At 36.2% G+C, this 16694-nt stretch overlaps 5 protein-coding genes and 1 pseudogene across 6 annotated transcripts; 3 read left to right on the top strand and 3 right to left on the bottom strand.

The window, feature by feature from the left end:
• Positions 1527-2825, bottom strand: LOC104738314. Its single transcript, XM_019234577.1, has 5 exons — positions 2665-2825; positions 2415-2587; positions 2047-2329; positions 1790-1953; positions 1527-1684 (listed from the first exon to the last, which is right to left on the bottom strand). The coding sequence occupies exons 1-5, from the start codon at positions 2823-2825 to the stop codon at positions 1527-1529; spliced, it is 939 nt and encodes a 312-aa protein (XP_019090122.1).
• LOC104736964 (ATP synthase subunit delta, chloroplastic-like) lies at positions 4245-5130 on the bottom strand. Its single transcript, XM_010457054.2, has one exon. The coding sequence runs from the start codon at positions 5035-5037 to the stop codon at positions 4336-4338; it is 702 nt and encodes a 233-aa protein (XP_010455356.1). The 5' UTR covers positions 5038-5130; the 3' UTR covers positions 4245-4335.
• Positions 5173-5299, top strand: LOC109128291 (annotated as a pseudogene).
• LOC104736963 (sucrose transport protein SUC8-like) lies at positions 10129-12743 on the top strand. Of its 2 annotated transcripts, XM_019234357.1 has the most exons (5): positions 10129-11523; positions 11665-11728; positions 11904-11947; positions 12028-12207; positions 12513-12743. In XM_019234357.1, the coding sequence occupies exons 1-4, from the start codon at positions 10243-10245 to the stop codon at positions 12202-12204; spliced, it is 1566 nt and encodes a 521-aa protein (XP_019089902.1). In that variant the 5' UTR covers positions 10129-10242; the 3' UTR covers positions 12205-12207; positions 12513-12743. The 2 variants fall into 2 exon arrangements, with proteins under 2 accessions (XP_019089902.1, XP_010455355.1); XM_010457053.2 differs by lacking the exon at positions 12513-12743 and having other exon boundaries at positions 12028-12382.
• LOC104738312 (putative F-box protein At3g23950) lies at positions 13258-14610 on the top strand. Its single transcript, XM_010458508.1, has one exon. The coding sequence runs from the start codon at positions 13258-13260 to the stop codon at positions 14608-14610; it is 1353 nt and encodes a 450-aa protein (XP_010456810.1).
• LOC104736962 lies at positions 14962-16409 on the bottom strand. Its single transcript, XM_010457052.2, has 2 exons — positions 16196-16409; positions 14962-15753 (listed from the first exon to the last, which is right to left on the bottom strand). Exon 2 carries the CDS (start codon positions 15644-15646, stop codon positions 15170-15172), a length of 477 nt encoding a protein of 158 aa, XP_010455354.1. The 5' UTR covers positions 15647-15753; positions 16196-16409; the 3' UTR covers positions 14962-15169.

Here is a 16694-nt window from a genome sequence, read left to right as displayed (position 1 = left end):
CCCCACTTAGAACATGCAGTACATTTAGGAGGTAACCAGAGATAGACAAACTCCACCATCGTGTCACCACCCTTCCTAGACTTGAATGAGAAAAACTTTGGCAAAGCTTTTGTGAGGTCCACTTCCACTAATATTTTTGCTTCTTCAAACGACTTATAGGCCTTTGTATCCGGATGAAGTCGTTTTAGAACTCCTAAAGGGCTAGTTACAACACTCAGAACTTTCCAAGAGAAATACTTTGCAGAAATGTTCTTGACAATGATCCACAAAGGGATGGTTTTAATCTCCTCCTGATCCTGTTCCACAATAGGACTCCATTTTGACAAAACCACAGGGACACCACAAAGATTCCACATACCACGTCTTAAGATTCAAGCTCGAGTTCGATCATCCTTTATACGAAAACGCCCCATGGTATTATCCACCACAAACACATCAATCTTCTTCGTTTTATCTCTTAGAGTCCAGATCTTATTCACAAGAGCATGAATCCCCCCCCCCACAAACGGAGCCTTTTCAAGAAACTTACCAACCAGAAAGTCTTCCCATAGAGGATGAGCTTCCTCAAACACGCTGTCTGGTATTCGAACCGTCGGCATACCATCAACATCCTCAATCTCGAGATTCACCCTTTCCATCTCAGTAGTTTTAACCATTGACACCCATAAACGCTGTTTTGTAGTGTTGGTCGTAGTCACAGTCTGGGGATCTGTCCGAAGAGGTGTGCTTGAGATCTCCCCCTCCTCCATATTCCGCATCGGAGATTGAGTTGGACACAAAATATCCACATCCGGCACCGGAGAAGCCCCCGGCAGCATGGAAACTTGGGTGGAAAGCAAAAAACCCTAAATCGCCTTTTGGTTCAGCTCAGAGACAAAACACACTTTTTTCATATTTCATTACGGAAAATATTCTTTTTTTACCGTGTTAACATGTTTTTTTAATGTCATATATTAATTCAACTAAATGATAAAGTTAGCCACTCTGGCGATACAATAAACATGTAAACATGAAACAAGAGTGTGAGCACTCCACCAAAAACAGAGTAAGAGCGTCGTTTCTCTTCGATGCTAATGCTGTTATGAAGCCAAGGAAGACCTCCAATTGCCAAGTATGAGTTGAAACATCCCTCCCACGTAACACTTTTAGCTATAATTTTAGCCAACATATTCGCGGCTAGAGAAGAGACGAAAATTCTAACAGCATAAGATCGATGTTTTGGCCACTGATAGGGATTAGAAACTGCCTTTAGTTTGAGTTCAAAGTTATCAATATGTAAATGATGATGACTTTGGATGGTCCATAGAAAATTTTGATGCTCAGCTGCAATGTGGTTAATCGTAGGAATTAAGGCAGGTACATATTAACGTTCAATATAATAAGACACCAATTAAAATATAAAAAATAAAAATACATTTGTGACACTTTGGCGAATAATAAGAAGAAACGCTAAGAATAAATTTAAGAGATAATTTGAGAGCGTTTGGAACACATAAAAAAATATATATATATTCAAAAAGTAGATCTTAGGTAAAGGCAGAATATTTGGTCGCAGAAACAACTTTAAATTCGATCTTAACTTTCAAAGTGTCTTCCTTGTCCAAGTAAGACTTTCGAAGTTCAGCTATAGACACATAGTGATCCCAACCATAACCCCAGCCTTGATCTTCGAACCAACAATAAACTGAAAATAGAATAGGTAATACGCATTGGTTAACTGATAATCATGTCACCGGAATATTATTGTTCTATATATATAATATAAAGTAGATAGTGTTACATAACATACGATTGCGTATCAAGTGATTGGATCCACGCGGGTCTTCAACTTTCACATCTGCTTCCACATAAATATTTTTATCTTCCTTATTTTCACCATCAGCTAAATACAGAAAAATGGATAACCATTTACCATGTGGTGAAGAGTATCCCTTGGGATACAGCTTTGGAACCCTACAAAACATTATATTACACTTGTTAACATTCTTACACAATCATAAACTTATAAGCAAAGATTTGTTGTATCATATTTGTATGAATTTTTACCATTTCCTTCCTCCGTTTGAAAAGCTATCGGATGTGTGAGGATTCTCTTTTATATCTGAGAAATTCTTAACAGTCCAAGAAAACTTTGGATAAGGAAGATCCTCATCAAAAGAGAGGATTTCCCATTTGGTTGGAGGTGGAACAACAGTGATATCAACACCAAACTCACATTGATCTCCATCAAAGAGGTATCCGTTTTCACGATCATTGAATTTACCAAGGGCAAGCACTTGCGGCAATCCCCACATCGTTCTTAGTGAATTGAACGGCCTTGATTCTACATCTGGATATACACGGAATCTTCATAGACCAAGAGAACCAAAGCAAATAAACATGCATATATATAGTAAAAACAAGAACATACATACCTTGATTAGTAAAGTACTTGTTTTCCTTTTTGCTAAAGACAAAAAAACGGAGATCTGCATACACCTCAGTTGGAGTTGTGGAAGTAAGGCTTGTGCTATCTATTTCAACATACATTGAAATAAACCCGCTTCCATTGTCCTTTTCGTTCCCTATTGGGTATATGATCAGTCTCCTAAAGTTTTTATAAACGATAAGTCCCATATATATATATAGATGATACTAGTGACACTATATTCAAAACACACGTACCATTTGTATTCACCGGAGGAGAAACGTCGGGACTGGTATTTGCCATCAGAGTGGAGAGTTGAGATCTCGAGCTGGGAGAGGTTTTTAACTTTGATAGAGTAGGAAGAAGGAGGACGCTCTCTCCAACTCTGAAGAGTTATCGAAGATACGTTTGAACACATTAGTATAATTTTTTTTTGTCTTTACTAAATTGCTTTAACACGAGAGGTATGAGGGTTTGTTTATATAGAGAGTCGAGAGAGGAGAGGAAGGGTTGGTTTGAGATATAAAATTAAATTTTACTATTAAAAACGTTATGGGGAAGGCGAAGTTTTGGCTAAGAATACGAAGAGCCAAGGCTTGTAAACCCTAGCGTTGGCATTAAGTGTTCGTTCACACCTGTGAAGTAGACATGTGGTTAGTACATTTGTCGTTTAAAACGTTAAATGTATATTGATCACGAATCACGAATGCAAAATCCATTAGCGGTTTCTTGATAAAATTCATAAAGTACTTACTAAAAGCAAACCCATTACACAAAGCTTTTTATTTGGGCCGAGCCTAGTAAAGAATATAGATTTTTTTTTTTCTACCGAAAGTGATTTATGATTCTTTTCCTTGGCCTTTGAGCATGTTTAATGTAAAAAAATTGTTATAGCGTGTATCGGTAAAATGTACAGTATGCGGTATTGATCTTAATCACAATATAGAAAGTTCAAATTGAAATGGTGAATAGAAAAAGAACGGAATGCTAACATAAAGATAAGTGACCTTTGAGGACGGTTTGGGGATTCTTTTGTTATTTAGATTTGTTTGGCCTTTTGAGGTTGTTTTGATTTTTGAGTTCTTTTGCACATGAGATTGTTAGATAGCTACTACCACCAAGAAGAGATTGTTAGATAGCTTTCAAGTCGATACTGAAAAAATGGAAAAAAACAAGGAATGTTGTTGCATGAATATAGATGAATATGTTGCTAATAAGTAATATATTGGGTAAATTGGATTGTTTGTAGAATCGAATGAGCAGTAGGCCAAATTGACTGTGTTCTCATTGGATGATATTCATTATAGATGTGTACTTTCACAATTCTGTTTCGTGTTTACTCGATGTAATTTTAAAATTCCTAATGATTTCCAAAGAAAAAAAAAACCCATTTTAGGGCATTAATTCTGGATCGACTATTTCGTGCAGTTCTACAAATCCTCAGTCATCAGCATAACATCATTTTTATGTGGGAGACAGTCTTTAACATCTTTGTCCTCAAAATGCGAACCGACAATTTCTAGAGATGGAGTGTAAAGTAGTTGCAAAGACCCAAACAAATGTAGAAACTTACATGACCAACTCTCAAAAATATTTTGCTAAAGGTCACATATGTTCAAAATACGTTCACCGAGTTCAGAAGCAACTCAACAGTAAAATCACATTCTATTCAAATTTGATGCATCGTTACGCAATTTCAAATTGGCTTAGTCCACTTATTAACAATTACAAAAGATAATAATAAACTCAGAATTATTATTATATATCATATTCATCAGTATATTATACGATTTGATTAATAATAAGAAAGAAGAAGAAGAAGAAGAAGAAGAAGAAGAAGAGGAGAAAAAAAAATTAAAATTGCACAAAAAAAAAAGTGAGTAATTCTCAATTTCTCTTAATACAATTTATGTTTTCCCAAATTCAATTCAAGTAGCTAATTGAATCTCACCAAGTTCAAGCTGTTGAGCAATATCTTCAAGCTGCTTCTTCACACTCATATCAATTAGCTTCGAACCGGAATCACCATACCGGATCGTAAACCCGGCTACAAGACTCGGATCAATAACCGTCTTAACCCTCACATTCTTAGCTCCGGTTAACTTCTGAACCTGTTTCGCGATCTGAGCCAACTGCGGCGGCTCAAGTTTCACCACCGACCTAACCTCAGCCAGCTGCGTATCCGTTAGCTTGTTGTAAACGAGCTCGAACTCCTTGACGATATCCGTCACGATGTTGATCCGGTTCGCGTCGACGAGGACGTTGAGGAAGTTGGAGGTGTGGGACTGTAGCGACGACGATTTCACGATGTCGTCGATGACCTGGCGTTTCTTCTCGACGGTGATCGTCGGATTCGCGAAGAAGTTGAGCACCGTTGGATCTGAGAAGACTTGATCGAGCTTCTCGATGTCTGTGACTGTTAATTCCATTGTGTCGTTTCTCTTCGCCACGTCTGCTAATGCCATCGCGTAGCTTGACGCTGCGGTGGCTGCCATTCTCGCTCCGGCGGCGTTTCCGCCGTTGGTTCGGATTGGGAAGGCTTTTCGCATAGGGAGAGATCTGGCGATTTGGAAGGAGGATGGTGGGAGTTTTGATTGAAGAGAGAACAGAGTTTTCTGTAGAGACGCCATTGCTGAAGCTTGAAAGAGTAGAGAGAGAGAGAGAGAGAGAGAGAGAGAGAGAGAGAGAGAGAGAGATGAGTTTGTGGTTTCTCGAAGACGATAGAGGTGGGAGGAGGAGAAGAAGAAGGTAAGGTTTTGGGGAAGATGAGAATGGACGGTGGAGATATTGGATTGTGGTTAGATCGACGGTGAAGATTAGAAGGTTTATCTTGAGTGGAGTTTTCAGAAGGATTAGAGAAGGAGTGAGGAGACGACACGTGGAGTTATCTGATAGGTGAGATATCTGTGTTCCTTATTGAGTTATATATAAGATTGATTCTAGTTATCCGAATTTTTTTAATGTCACAGATTATAATATTTAACATGAGATAGTTTTAGTTGTGACCAAAAAATTAAGAACACAACCTTAAACAGTTTCTAAGCCGTTCTTAACCAGCTTATCATCTCTTAACGTATGATGAGTTTGTGAGGTTTATCAGTGAGCTGTGAGTTTCTTATGATTAATCTCAAGACTCATGCTCACATGTTGAAGAAATGAAAGTATAAAGGAGGCGACTTTGAAAATATTTGAAATAGAGAAATCTGATGGCAATGATGATTTAAATCTATCTTGAGGAGAAGAAACCTACGAACGGTCTTCCATTCATCATGACATCCAACAAAACCCGAGCATCAAGATCCGATCAGATGGTGAACTTTATTTATCACCTAGTTTATGTTCTTAGCTAGGGTAATATACTCTTAATTTTTTTTCCTAGTTTGCCTAAACAAATATAGATCATGAGGAACTCCCTAGCAAGCAAATTTTTTTGTTAAAAATTGTAACTGATGTTGTGATTGAAAATTGATTATAAATTCATAATTTCGTTCTCAAAATGGTTTACTTTCGATTCCCTTCTATTTCTTGTAGTCTATTTTTTCACAACGATACTCTAATTGCAAGAATCTTTTTTTTCTCACTGGTTTTTACATAATTTATGTACTCATGTTTAATTTTAATTTGTCTATTTACAGTTTTCATCACCGACTCACTAAAAGAAGAAACCATGTTTTAGTAAGCTAGGTTCGACTCTCGTAAATTCGTAGTGCAATTGTTTTTTTGTCTTTGTGGATTTGATCATTTTTCTGATATTTTAGTTGTTCAAAAAAAAAAAGATAACTAAATAAAATGTTAGAGCTTAATCGTTTAAATATATAGAGATTTGTTTATGACGAAGATGAAAAAGTAGAGATTACTAGCAAAACAACTTTTAGCTAGCTTTTGGTGCGTCAAAATAACCCTTGGTCAATGTTATAATATCTAAAACTACAAAGTGTTATGGAGTGTTAGTGAAATTATCTCGAGATTTAAAATACTAATGAAATCATTTTTAAAGTTTATAATGTTAGTGAAATTATCTCGAGGTTTAAACTGGTATTCAGTGACACTTTAAAGTTTGAAAATGTGATTTTTCATATTGGAAATACAATAAATGTGAATGATTTATTCAAAATATAACTTTAAATTATCATTTGTTTTAGTAAATAATCAAATATTGAAACCCAACAGTGTAATAAAATGGTAATATACACTACAAGAAAATAATTTTATTAAGATGAAATATTTAGTCACAATAAAAAGTATTTAGTCACAATATAAACATTGTTATGGATTTGTGATGTTTTTTGAATGGTTGCAATACAATGGTCACAAATTTTTATTTGTAACAAAAACGTCACAACAGTTGCAATAAATATATTAGTAACCATTTTGTCATCAATAGTTACGACACAAAAAAGTAACAAAACTGTCTCAATTACAGACTAACAAAACGTCTTTAAATCGTCACAATTCGTGTTTAAAATAACGTTTTAATTATCTATTTATTATTACGATACTATAGTCTCAAATGGTCACAAATGATAATCAAAAATTTGTCGCAAAAATTTAATAAATACTCAAAAATCATGATATTTTGTGACTATCATAATGTCCGATCTTGTCATTAGAAGTTAGTTTCAAATGGTCACAATTTATTACTAAAAAATTCATTGCATATGATAAAAAATTATGACTAAAAAATTAATCTCAAAACAATATTATTTTAAAAAATTTATAATCACACAAATTTTTTATAATCATAAACATTAGATATACATTATAAGCTATCTTTATTCTTACAAAGAAAATAAATCACAAATTAGACCATAACTTTCATATTGGGAAAAAAGTCTAAAAATACCTCGTTTATTTTTTATTTGGAAGTTTAATACCTCGTCTTTTTAAATTAGAAGAAAAATACCTCATCTAATTTTAATTGGTTTAAAAATACTTGGTCTTTAAATTTTTGGTAGATTCCAACCCGTGAATTAACCGACGTTACAGATCATTTAACGGGCGTTAAAGTCTAACTACACGAACTTTTATAGATATATAAAACACGGTAAGGCTACTTAGATGATTTATTGTTCTAGTGTAGTGGTTACGAGTGAGTTGGGTACATCTTGACACCATGGTTCGGGTTCGAGAGACACCAAACCGCTGAGGTTATTTAAAAAAAAAAAAATTATCTTTCTCCTTCAGAAAAATCTGTTGGATCTGTGAAAGAAATTGTTTGGATTTTGTGGAATAGACGAATAGTCTTCTTCTTCTTTGTCTATCAATACTGGCCAACAACAACTCTCTGATCTCTTTTGAGATATTCCGTAATCAGATTTGACAAATCCGAACAGATTTCAATTTTTTTATCTGGAATCTGAAGTATCAACGAACTCTCCCTAATCATCATCCTTACCGTTGTTTGTAGTGAATACATCGGCTGCTGGCTAAGGAAGAAGAAGAAATTGACATTGTTAGATCGGAAAAACCATTGTAATAGATGGATTTGAAAACTTCAGTTTTAGTCGGCCACCATCAATGTCGTAAGGGTTTCGATTAGTAAAGAAAATGACTTAACAATTACGATTTTACCATTTTTAAAAAAAATGTTTAAAAAAAATCAAAATGTGTACGAGAGTGGCTTCGAACATCTGTTCTAAAGGATTACCAAAACACATTATACCACCAGACCATACCAATATATTCGGAACAAAGTGTATCCAAAATATATATGTATATGTATATACACAAGTTAGACTTTAGCGCCCGTTCAATAATCTGTAACGTCCGTTAATGACGGTTAAGTTACGGGTTGGAATCTACCAAAAATTTAAAGACTAAATATTTTAAAACCAATAAAAATTAGATGAAGTATTTTTCTTCCAGTTTAAAAAGACGAGGTATTAAACTTCCAAATAAAAAATAAATGAGGTATTTTTAGACTTTTTCCCCCTTTCATATTATAAATCCTATGGAAACGATCTCATCCTCTCTGGAAAGGTAAGACTCAGATCTTTCCAACGGCGGGTAGATCAGCTTCTGTTTCAATTTGTAGCAGTGGGAAACGATTTCACAAGATGACTGATGTTAATTTGCGGATCTGCGCAGAATAGGTTTGAGAAAACATGTATAACTTTTAATCTACAAAAAGGATTACAAAATCCTTTGGGCAAAACTTACATCTATGGGTTCGGAAATTGCTCACCAAAATTCGTCTATAAAAAAGTCTGTTTACCCTTGCTTTTCCACCATCTCCTAGGACATGTAATATCTGTCCTTAATCTCAACTGTGGCTCCTTGTTCTCTTTCTCTCAAATGGTTTACTCTCTCTCTAGGTTTAGGAGGCACAGAATTATAAAGAATAAAACCCTAATCATCTCTTAAATAAGTCTTGTTAAATTAGGGTTAGAGACTTGGTTTAATGGGCTTTGTATAAATGACATAACATTTTATACTATTTTATGACTAATGGTTACTCATTTTAATGTCACAAACTGTGACTTGCATATCTGTTATAAGTTCATAACTAATTTACAACAACATATTGGTCACAATGTAGTCATAGGAGTGACGATTAATATTATCGTAGCATATTCGTCACTAATTGTGAAACTTTTGTTACTGATTTTTTCGTCATAATATAATGACGAAAATACTATAAATTTGTGACAAAAAAATATAGTCATAATATCGTATTTAAAGTGTCACAAATTTGTGATGACATTTTTTTGTCTCAAAAATACGTCTCAATACAATTATTTTCTTGTAGTGATATTTTTAATAAGCTTTGACTAATGTACATTTTACATTCTATATAATCATGCCATAACCATTTTAATAAGATCTAAAGAAAAATCCGGGCTACGCCTGAATATATTTGAATTTAATAGTTGAAATTATATGTTTTAAATAGAACACTAGTTTTTGCAAACTATACTAAAGAAACTTAATAGTTGTTATTTTGTTGAAATAAGAAAATACTAGGTTATGGATGAAAATTAAAATTTCTGATTGATATTTAAAATTAAAATATTTAGCTGATAATAATTTTGTCTAAATGTTTAACACTACGATAAGCATATAATTAATATGTCTCTCGAATATTTGGTAATTTGAACTTAAGAGTTTGACTTACCTGAAATTGTAAACTTTAATACTCCCTTTGTTTCACAAAAAATGTTATTTTGACACATTTCACACAAATTAAAAAAAATTTAAATTATAAATTTTTGTCCTTATTTAATAAGTGGTTAATTATCTAAATTCAACGAAAATAACTTTGGCTTTAGGAGTAAAAAAGAAAATTTAGCATTAAAATACTCGTTGAAAATGTAAAATAACTCTATTTGTGAAACAAATTTTTTTTTCTAAAATGACATTTTTGTGAAACAAAAGGAGTATATTATTAGATTTTCAGCATAATAATATAATTTCATGTATTTTACGATTTAAACTATTTATATAAATATCTATAAGTATATAACAACGGTTTGAATAATTAGATGTATAAATTTTTTTTGTAGATAAAGATATATATATATATATATATATATATGGTCATGTTGAATGACTTGCTTTTAAAAGTTTGACATTCACAAGATTTGGAGATGATAAAATTGATAAATTTAAACCTAGTTTTAATAAATAAGAGAGTAGCATTAAATGCAGAAATGACACATGTATACGTTGAAGTATACTATCAAAGTCACTCTTACTCAAACTAATGGATAAGCTCCTCCCGCCATTTGCCCTCCCATGCAAAACCCTTCTCCTTACTACTTATACCTCTCTCTCTCTCTCTCTATCCATAAATCCAAAATTTTTATTAAATCTAGTGAGAGAAAAAAAATTTCAGTATGAAGAAGTCCCAAACGCAAACGCAGTTATCCTCTTCACCGCTGAAACAAACGATTGCGGTTGCGTCTATCGCCGCAGGTATTCAATTCGGTTGGGCCTTACAACTCTCACTTTTAACTCCTTACGTTCAGCTTCTAGGCATACCTCATAAATGGGCCTCACTGATCTGGCTATGCGGCCCAATATCTGGTATGTTAGTCCAGCCCATTGTTGGTTACCACAGCGATCGCTGCGAATCGCGTTTTGGTCGCCGTCGTCCTTTTATAGCCGCCGGCGCATTACTCGTCGTTATCGCCGTCGTTCTTATCGGTTACGCCGCCGATATCGGTGAGATTTTGGGAGATCGAGTTGATTCAACGCCTAAATCACACGCAATCGCTGTTTTCGCCGTCGGGTTTTGGATTCTCGATGTTGCTAACAACATGCTTCAAGGACCTTGTCGAGCTTTGCTTGCGGATCTCTCAGGTAACAGCGCGAAGAAGACGAGAACTGCGAACTCTCTCTTCTCTTTCTTCATGGCCGTCGGAAACGTACTCGGATTCGCCGCCGGAGCTTTCGCTCATCTCCACGACGCGTTTCCGTTCACGGTGACGGAAGCTTGCGATGTCTACTGCGTGAATCTCAAGAGCTGTTTCTTCTTCTCGATTCTGATTCTGATGAGTCTAACGACGTTCGCGCTCTGGTACGTCGATGAGAAACGGTGGTCGTCGACGGAGACGGTGACGGAAGTTAACGGCGGAGAAGAAGATGGTGAGATAAAGGAGGAAGTAACGGCGCCGTTAAAAGTTGTTAGAGTTCCGTTATTCGGGGAGTTATTCAGTGCGGTGAAGGACATGAATAGACCGATGGTGATGTTGCTTTTGGTGACGTGTCTTAGTTGGATTGCTTGGTTTCCTTTTCTTTTGTTTGATACTGATTGGATGGGGAGAGAAGTGTACGGTGGTGACTCGGTGGGTAATGTTGACGATAAGGCTCGGCGCGTGTATAACAAGGGAGTTCATGCCGGCGCGTTAGGGTTAATGTTGAACTCGGTGGTTCTGGGAGTCACTTCGCTTGGGTTAGAGTGGTTGGCTCGTGGGGTTGGCGGTGTGAAACGGTTGTGGGGAATTGTGAATTTCATTTTAGCGTTCTGTTTGGGGATGACTGTTTTAATTACTAAGGTGGCTGAATCGAACCGTCGTGGATCCGCCGTGTTAGAGACGGTGGTTAGTTCTTCTCCGCCGGTTGGTGTTAAAATTGGAGCTTTGGCGTTATTTGCTCTTCTCGGTGTACCTCTAGCTGTAAGTATAATTTATGGACTTTTTTATATTATTTCATATCAAATATTGTTCGTTTTTAAAAATTTCTGATAGTAATTAAATAAAAAACGAAATGTGATTATATAAAATTTCTGATAGTATAAATAATTTTTTTTTTTGTAGATAACTTACAGCATTCCTTTCGCACTGGCATCTATATTTTCTTCTTCTTCTGGTGCTGGCCAAGGTAAGTTTGTATATTTCTACATATATATATATATATATATATATATATATATATATCAAAAGAAAATTTTATTTGCATGTTACATTTACAGAAAGCATGCATGGCTGTTGGTTTTATAAGAATATCTATTGGAGAGATTATACATTTATACTGTATTCTTTATGGTTGCATGCAGGATTGTCGTTGGGGGTTTTAAATCTTGCAATAGTTGTACCACAGGTTAAATATATCTTATGATCAATTGATATGTTTTATTATTTATCTTATGGTTTGTTAAACTAAAGTAATGATGAATGTAGATGGTGGTGTCGGTGGGAGCAGGACCCTTTGATGAGATGTTCGGAGGAGGAAACATTCCGGGGTTTGTTTTGGCGGCGGTGGCTGCGGCCGTGAGTGGAGTTTTAGCGCTCACTGTGCTTCCTTCTCCACCGCCGGAAGCTGATGTTCTCAAAGTTTCCACCGTGGGAGGACATTAACTTGTTAGTTTTTTTATCTCTATTTTTCTGTTTAGTGTTTTTACCACAAAGAGAAACAAAGGTGGAAAGAGGAGAAGTTAGTGTAGAAACATTATAACTTCTGTTTCTTGACACATGTAAAATGCACTCGGAACGACTGTCATTTTCACATCAATAGCAATTTAATGTACTTTTTAGATAAGACAAAACATGCATGTTCTTATTTGGCATGCACCATGTGAATTGTTGCATGGAAGTTGACTTTGTAGATTAATGGTTTGTGTTGGAGTTGGATTTCGCTAACTCCAGGCCCGTGTCTGGTCCGTTAGTTAATGGGCTTTAGTGGGCTTTTGGACCGGATTCTCGACGAGCCCAGAGACTCATCGGGTGATTAAAGGAGCAGTAGGAGATATCGTCGGAATAAATCAATGGATCTTGGGAAGCACCTTGTCATTAAAATACAACGAGATGATGTGTAGAAAACCATGTAACAAATACTTAATAGTTTAAATCAATGTAGCAACCTTCAAATTTAATATCTCTGTTGGTAAATATCTTAATAAAATTGTAAAAATTTTCAAAAAGAAAAGGTGGTAATATAATGACTTAGTAGTTTAAATCAATGTAGCAATCTTCAAGCTTAATATCTCTATTGGTAAATATCTTAATAAAATTGTAAAAGTTGCAACGTATCAGCAAAATAGTCGCAAAGTGTAGTGTAACTATTTTTTGTTTTTTGTGATGCTATTTTTGAAATAAATTAAAAGAATTTTGAAGTTTATATTCGGTTATTTTCCTAATAGATTTCAAATTCCAAAATAATCAAAAACCGGGATAAACTGACCTGAATCGAACCTACTCTACTAACCAAATTCGCATGCTAGCTAGAAAAAAACAGGAGAATATAGGCAGCCACACAAAAGGAAAAAACCAAAAAAAACAAAAAAAAAAGAACCAAAAAGCCCATTAAGTTTCTATATATATTGTAGGGATTCATAGGCTTAAAAGAAGGAATAAAGAAAAATCATACCCTTCCATCTTTGAGAAACCTAAAAGAAGAAAATCAAAAGAATGATGGGGAGAGAAAAAAGAGCGGTGGTTCAACTTTTAGAGGAAACGCTGGTAAATATATTTGCTCGATTTCAATTGAGGAGAGTGAGATCAGTTTGTAAAGAATGGAAATCGATAATCGATTCGGACTATTTCCGAGAGCTGTACGAGTCTGTGAACTCGACCTCCGTGTCGTGGTCAATCATGAACCGAAGGAACCAAACACTGTCTCTGGAAATCGTTGGACACCATGGATGTGAGAGATGGGGACTTAGGAATTCCATAGGTTCTTCGATCACGCGTTACGATCCTGAGACGACCACCGAATTGGTGAGAAAAACTTTGGTGTTGAGCTGCGCGGATGGATTGGTATTGCTTTACATTGAGACCAGCGAAGGAGCCCCTGAGTATCATGTCGGAAACCCCTTGTTGCGACAATGGGTTCGAATCCCTCTACCTCCACATCTCTCTCCTTTTGATGTCGTGAGGTTACAGGAGAACAAACTTTTCAGCGACACTGGACTTGTCACAAGGATGGAAAAGGGTATTGTTGTGGGTTACAAGGTTGTCTGGATGTTGGCCTCATCATATTTATCTAAAGAAATCACTTTTATGGTGTATGCCTCGGAAACAGGATTGTGGACAACCCGAGAGGTGCGTTGTCTCCGTCCCATGTTCTGGTCTAGACTAGAGTATTCTGTCCCTCTCAACGGGATTCTTCACTGGATTGCCTCCAATGGTACCAATCTGGACGCAAATTATGTTTTATCCTATGATTTATATAATAATGACAATGATAATGGTGGTGGTGGTGACGACGAGTGTCGTGCTATGCTGTTTCCCGGTATGGAGCTATATGCACGGCATCAGCGTTTCAAGAGAACTATCACAACCTCTGCTGGATCTGTTGTGTATTGCAACGTTTTCAAGGCTACTAATGGAGGAGGCCGTATCATCAGAGTTTGGAGGCTGGTCAACTACTGTGATGATGATCCTTTGGCCGCATGGAATCTCTTGTGGGAACTCAACACCACCAACTCGTCTTCTTTGGTCGGTTTTGGTACTGATTATTTCCCTGTGGTGATGCATCCTCTCAACTCCGACATCATATACCTCTGGAGCAGAGACAAGAATGGTCTCGTCTTGTTAAACTTGAGGACTCACAGGTTTAGTCTTCACAAGGAGGAAGATAATGATGGCCAGAACCAGTCTACCAATGGTGGTTGCATCTTGAGCCTTAGCGGTTGCAAGGAGTATATGGACTCCATCTATTCAATGTATTTCATTGCTCATCATGTCGGCGCTCTTCATAATCTTTACTTTTCACAGTTTGTGCTCCCACCCTGGCTTAACCCGCTCCCTAAGCTTGTTTCTTGATTTTATTTTATTATATGTTTGTTAATTTCTAAACTTAAAAAAAATTTAAATTTTCTTCTCGAGGGAATTCTAGTTTCTTCTTATATATGTATAACATGAATCCGTCTTTACACTACAATATGGCAATGTTGCTGTTCTGGATTGTGTGTGTTTGATCTCTGAATGAGGGAGTTGATATGTCTGGAAAACAAAGGAACTTCTTTTATCTGTTTCAAACGGGGACCAGCTGTAGCTGTGCTCATTCTCTTGGGACTCAGATGGTGAATCCCCATGCGGTTCTCACTCAAACAGGTAGCCGTAATCTACTTGTACATATGTTCATGTAGTTTCTATTTGTGAACGATATGAAAAAAAACAGAAGCACTGTATTTTCTTTTTTACCAAAAGATTCTACAACTCTGTTGCTGGGACACATGGTGACCGAACAACAAGTCACAAAGAATATTGAATATTATATCTATCAAAAGTTTTTTTTTTAATACATTTTGTGTTGTTAATAGACTGACTCTATCTAATAAAGCTCCTCTATACTTGTCGCTTAAGTGGCATCTCTCCAGATTCAGATGCTTCTTCTTCTGCGCTTAAGTGGCCTCCTAAGGATCTCTCCTCCATCTTCAGCGTTGTTCTGCACAGGAGGTGCATTCTCATTCATAGCTGGAGCCACAACAACAGCGTTCTGCCCTGCTGCTCCATCCTCAAATCCATGAGGTGCATCCTCATTCACAGCTGGAGCGACTAGTGCGTTCTGCAAGGGCATAAGTGGAGCGTGTTGGTTGAGAGGAGCAACAGCAACAATCTCAATCTCAGCTAGCTCTTCTTCAGCATTGAAGACCACTCCAGCAGCAATAGGACCTTCTTCAACCGCAAGGGCGTTCACAACTTCCCCAAGGTCGTTCACACCAGCCTGATCAACATTTTCGGCATTAAAACCTCCTCCAGCAGCTAGACCCTCATCAACATCATTACCTACACCATCCTCATCCTCAAAAGCTTCAGCAACAATGACTGGTAAGACCAAGCCAGGGATCCATTGCATCTGGTGTTCAACGATGCCTCCATTATCATGATCAAAGGTATTCGCAGACCAAGAATTTGTGAGATTGATGAAGTGATTAAGTCTTGACACCGAGAGACGAGAGGTGACTTGAAGAAAGAAAAAAAACTGATGATTAGTACTTACAGATTCTCAACTTCTTCTTCCAAATCCGTAACAAAAAGCCGCAAATCAAAGAAAACACAATCAAGACGCATCCAACTATGAGAATGTAAGAGGAGAATCAAACTAATGAAGACGCATCTATCAATTTCACAAGAAAAAATCAAGCCTTTCATAATCTAACCCCTAATGAAGACGCATCTATCAATTCCACAAGAAAAAATCAAGCCTTTCATAATCTAACCCTAGATTTCGAGTCTCAAACCCAACCATATTGGTCTCCGAAACTGAGAAATTGTGCAATTGGGTCTCTCTGACTCAAACTCAAACCCTGATTTCCAAATCGAAAATTCATAGCGACACAAACTCAAATAAAAACTTTCGTAATCCAAAAGAACACAAAGACGAGTATCAAATTCAGAATCGCACCTGTGGAAGCGAGAGACGAGTCGGAAAGAGGAGTATTAAGCAATTAGATCGGTGAACTTTACGGGGCTGCAACAGTCGAGTGGAAGTGAGTGTTGTGTCGTGAAGTCGGTTTCACCTGAGAGAATGAAGGAGCCGAAGGAGAAGCACGAAGAATGAGGGAAGTCTCAAGTCTTAAGGGGGTGGTATTCGTCAGTGGATTGTGAGAGAATTTAATTGAATAGAATTTTAGTCATAATTTACCGATTTTTAGTGATAGTAAAAGATTCTTAAATCTTTTTTTATCAGTCTACCTATTATATTTTAATGGAAAATTATAGAATTTTAACAGAAGATATTGCCTCCTTATGGCCACCGTCGTTCTTCTTCCATCTTTACGCTGCAGTGAACTCTTGATTGATTCAATTTTTATTTCACTAAAAAACTGCAAACACTGAAGACGGAGAATCAAATTAAATTTCCAAATTCAAACTCAGTAGTTATGCCCTTAATAAATAGCAAA

This window comes from Camelina sativa, chromosome 13 (genome assembly GCF_000633955.1).
Source record: "Camelina sativa cultivar DH55 chromosome 13, Cs, whole genome shotgun sequence".
Lineage (NCBI taxonomy): Eukaryota > Viridiplantae > Streptophyta > Magnoliopsida > Brassicales > Brassicaceae > Camelina > Camelina sativa.
Note: the sequence above shows the minus strand (reverse complement) of the source record. Positions and strands in the feature narration are given on the sequence as shown.

Excerpts from the sequence above, each read along its gene's own strand:
- LOC104736963 (XM_019234357.1), top strand. The coding sequence starts at position 10,243 with ATGAAGAAGTCCCAAACGCAAACGCAGTTATCCTCTTCACCGCTGAAA. Across the intron at positions 11,524-11,664 it reads TTCTCGGTGTACCTCTAGCT|ATAACTTACAGCATTCCTTT; the intron begins GTAAGTATAATT and ends TTTTTTTTGTAG. Across the intron at positions 11,948-12,027 it reads TTGCAATAGTTGTACCACAG|ATGGTGGTGTCGGTGGGAGC; the intron begins GTTAAATATATC and ends TGATGAATGTAG.
- LOC104738312 (XM_010458508.1), top strand. The coding sequence starts at position 13,258 with ATGGGGAGAGAAAAAAGAGCGGTGGTTCAACTTTTAGAGGAAACGCTG.
- LOC104736962 (XM_010457052.2), bottom strand. The coding sequence starts at position 15,646 with ATGCAATGGATCCCTGGCTTGGTCTTACCAGTCATTGTTGCTGAAGCT.
- LOC104736964 (XM_010457054.2), bottom strand. The coding sequence starts at position 5,037 with ATGGCGTCTCTACAGAAAACTCTGTTCTCTCTTCAATCAAAACTCCCA.
- LOC104738314 (XM_019234577.1), bottom strand. The coding sequence starts at position 2,825 with ATGTGTTCAAACGTATCTTCGATAACTCTTCAGAGTTGGAGAGAGCGT. Across the intron at positions 2,330-2,414 it reads CAAGTACTTTACTAATCAAG|ATGTAGAATCAAGGCCGTTC; the intron begins GTATGTATGTTC and ends GTGTATATCCAG. Across the intron at positions 1,685-1,789 it reads CAATCACTTGATACGCAATC|TTTATTGTTGGTTCGAAGAT; the intron begins GTATGTTATGTA and ends TTCTATTTTCAG.